This window comes from Zosterops lateralis (genome assembly GCF_965231275.1).
Source record: "Zosterops lateralis genome assembly, chromosome: 6".
NCBI classification, from domain to species: Eukaryota; Metazoa; Chordata; class Aves; order Passeriformes; family Zosteropidae; genus Zosterops; species Zosterops lateralis.
Genome location: NC_139761.1, coordinates 5,547,020 through 5,550,034, shown reverse-complemented (window position 1 = coordinate 5,550,034; position 3,015 = coordinate 5,547,020). Strand labels below are relative to the sequence as shown.

The 3,015-nt window shown below is 60.0% G+C and overlaps 1 protein-coding gene across 1 annotated transcript; it reads right to left on the bottom strand.

Annotated features, from left to right (window-relative positions):
• Positions 1-470: 470 nt before the first annotated feature.
• SIX6 (SIX homeobox 6) lies at positions 471-2,733 on the bottom strand. The gene is made up of 2 exons (XM_083864153.1): positions 2,010-2,733; positions 471-932 (listed from the first exon to the last, which is right to left on the bottom strand). Exons 1-2 carry the CDS (start codon positions 2,579-2,581, stop codon positions 764-766), a joined length of 741 nt encoding a protein of 246 aa, XP_083720279.1. The 5' UTR covers positions 2,582-2,733; the 3' UTR covers positions 471-763.
• Positions 2,734-3,015: the final 282 nt, after the last annotated feature.

Below are 3,015 nucleotides of genomic sequence, written 5' to 3'. Positions count from 1 at the left end.
GCATCCCCCGGCAGCCCCTTTCCCTCGCCTCCTCCCGGCTCCTCCCGGCTCCCTGCCCGGCAAAGGCATCACCCCGGGCCCGGGGACCGCCCGCTTCGGTTCCTGCCCGGTTCCTGCTGCTGAAATACCCGTGGCCTCGGAGATCTGCTCTGCGTAAACCGGCGGCCTTGAGAGCGACACCGTCATTTCAAAGCAGATTTCAAAGCGAGGGTCGTTCACCAAATATTTTATTATGGTTTTAGGCTGCTTCATACAGTTTCGTCCTGCACATGCTCTACAAGTCACCTGTGCACATAGAGAACAAGCCAAAAATAATAATAATAATTAATAATAATAATAGAAAAAAAAAATCTACCATAGCAATCCCTTAAATAAGTAAATAAACATTATATATATATAAAACCCTTTAAAGTAAAGCAAAACCCAACCAAAAGAACAGCGTCTTTTCAACATGGAACAACCCCGCGGGATAAGAGCAGGGGCTCAGACATTTTGCAACTTGGCATTCGGTTTTTTAATTATTTTTTTTTTTTAACATTTCCTGGGCCTTCTTTAATGATTTCTTTTTTAGGCATCAATTCTGCAAATCCTTCCGAATAAAGGCGACAACGATTTTAATGACTTTTTTTTAGTGCAGTCTGATGCTGCGGGGCTGGGAGAGAAGCTCGGGCTGGGGAGCGCCCCGTACCCGCCTTGGGCACCGCCAGCCCCGGCACCGGGGAGCCAGGCCTCCCTCTGCCCGCGCTGTGCCACGGCGGCCGTGTCAGATGTCACATTCACTGTCGCTGGATGTGATGGAGATGGCGGAGGTGGCCGCTTTGCTGGAGAGGCTGGCTGCGGGGCTGGAGGCGGCCCCCAGCGCCTCCCCGCCGCTCTCCTCCTCCGCCTGCAGCGAGCGCACCGAGCCCTGCGATAGGACCTGCTGCTGTAGCCTGCAAGGAACCGGCACACACAGAGCGTCACCGCCCGCCCTCCGCACCCCGGGACCCACCGACAGCCCCCTGGGTCCCCACCGGGGCTCCCCCGCACCGCTGCCCCGACCCCCGGCTCTCAGCGGTGACAGGAGAGAGGAGGACCCGGGTGGGCACCCAGTTCTTCAGATCTGTCTGAGAAAGCGGGTCCTCACCCCAGGGTCACCTTTGGGCTGGTGACACCCAGGGAAAGGCTGTCCCCGTCCTCCTCAGCCTGTCCCCAAACCGGGCCTCATCTTAGGGGTCACTAATGCCCTGCAGCAGCTCCCAGGCGGCCTCTCCCGTCCACTAGGCCTTAGGTCTGCCCTTAGCCCATAAAAAAGGGCTTCGGGTGACAGTAGCCACGTCCCCGGCGTGTGACAACCCGGTTGAGGGGTGACAAGGGGAATTTTCCCCACCTCGGGGTCCCGGGGAGGAGATAAAGGGGGAACTCTGCTCCCTGCCCTGCTTGTGTCACCAGCGTTGGGATAACACTGCTCTTTTAGAGTCGTGATTTTGTTCTGCAACATATATACATATATATATGTATACATATGTATATCTATGTAGTATTTCTATTCGATATTTATATATATAAAATAGAAACAAGAACAATATCCCAAGGAATGTTCCCGGATGGCCCTGGAGCAGGAACAGGGCACGGCGGCCGCGGCAGGGCCTGCAGAGGGCACGGCCGGCCCTTCTCAGGATGGACAAAACTCAAACCGCTATTGACATGTCAGGGCCAAATTTTGAAGGGGGTTTGTCTCCTGTCAGCCCCTGAACACGGCCCACGGTGGCTGCAGGCGGCCCCTCTCCTGCTCCCCCTGTCCCTCTCCCCTACAGGGCAGCCAAGAGGGAGCCCAGGGCGGGGATCCTCCCCTATTAAATCCAAGTCATTAAAAAGCCTTAGCGGTTTTTTTCCCCCCGCTGCTCCTGCTTTATCTCGCTGCATTTCCCGGGGAGAAATCTCCCGGGCAGCCTGGCACCGCCTCCCCGCATCCTCCGGCCCCAAAGGGGGAACCTGTGCCCCGACGGGGCGGGCAGCACCTTCCTTACCTGTTCTTAGCGGCTGCCGCCCTGTCCCTTTGCCGCCGGTTTTTGAACCAGTTGCCCACTTGCGTGGGGGTAAGTCCCGTGGCCTGAGCCAGTTCCCGCTTTTTGCTGGGGTTGGGGTAAGGGTCCTGCAGGTACCACTCCCGCAGCAAATGCCTCGTCCGCTCCTTGAAGCAATGTGTCTTCTGCTCGCCGTCCCAGATGGTGCGGGGCAGCGGGAACTTCTTCCTCACCCGGTACTTGTCCACCGGTCCCAGGGGTCGGCCCCGCAGCTTCTCCGCCTCTTGGTAGTGCGCTTCCAGCCAGAGGGCTTGCAGTTTGGCGTGGGACTCCTTGGTGAACTTGTGGTTCTCCAGGATGTGGTAGAGCTCCCGGTAGTTCCCCGTGTGGAAGGCCACGATGGCCCGGGCTCTCAGCACCGACTCGTTCTTGTTGAGCGCCTCGCAGGCCGCGGGGGCCACGGGCAGGGACCAGAGGAAGCGCCCCAGGCGCTCGATGTCCCCGCTCTCCTCCAGGGTCTCGCATACCCCGGCCACCTGCTGCGGGCTGAAATTGAGGATGGGCAGCTGGAACATGGAGGCGGCGCCGGGCTCCGCTCCGCGCTCCGCGCAGCCCCGGCGGGTCCCGCCGCCACCACCGCGCACGGCCCGCGGCGGGGAAGGGGCAGCGGCCCCGGGCCGCCCCTCGCTCCGCTGCTGCCGCCGGAGCTGCCGCGGGAGCGACGGCGGAGGGCGGAGAGGCGATGGGGAGCGCTCGGCAGCTCCGGAGACTGGGGGCGGTGGGCAGGGGCGAGGCGGAGGAGGATGGAGCAGGGAGGGAGGGCGGGGGGTAGGGGGGGAGAGGGAGGGAAGGGAAAAAAAAAAAAAAAAAAAAAAAAGAAAAAAAAGAAGAAAAAAAGGAAACCAGAAAAGGCACAAGCACAGCTCCCCGCCGCCGCCGCGCTGCTGCGGGAGCGGCTGATTTGCTGCTGCGGGCTCGGCAGATTGGCTCCCGGGTTTCCATGGCGGGG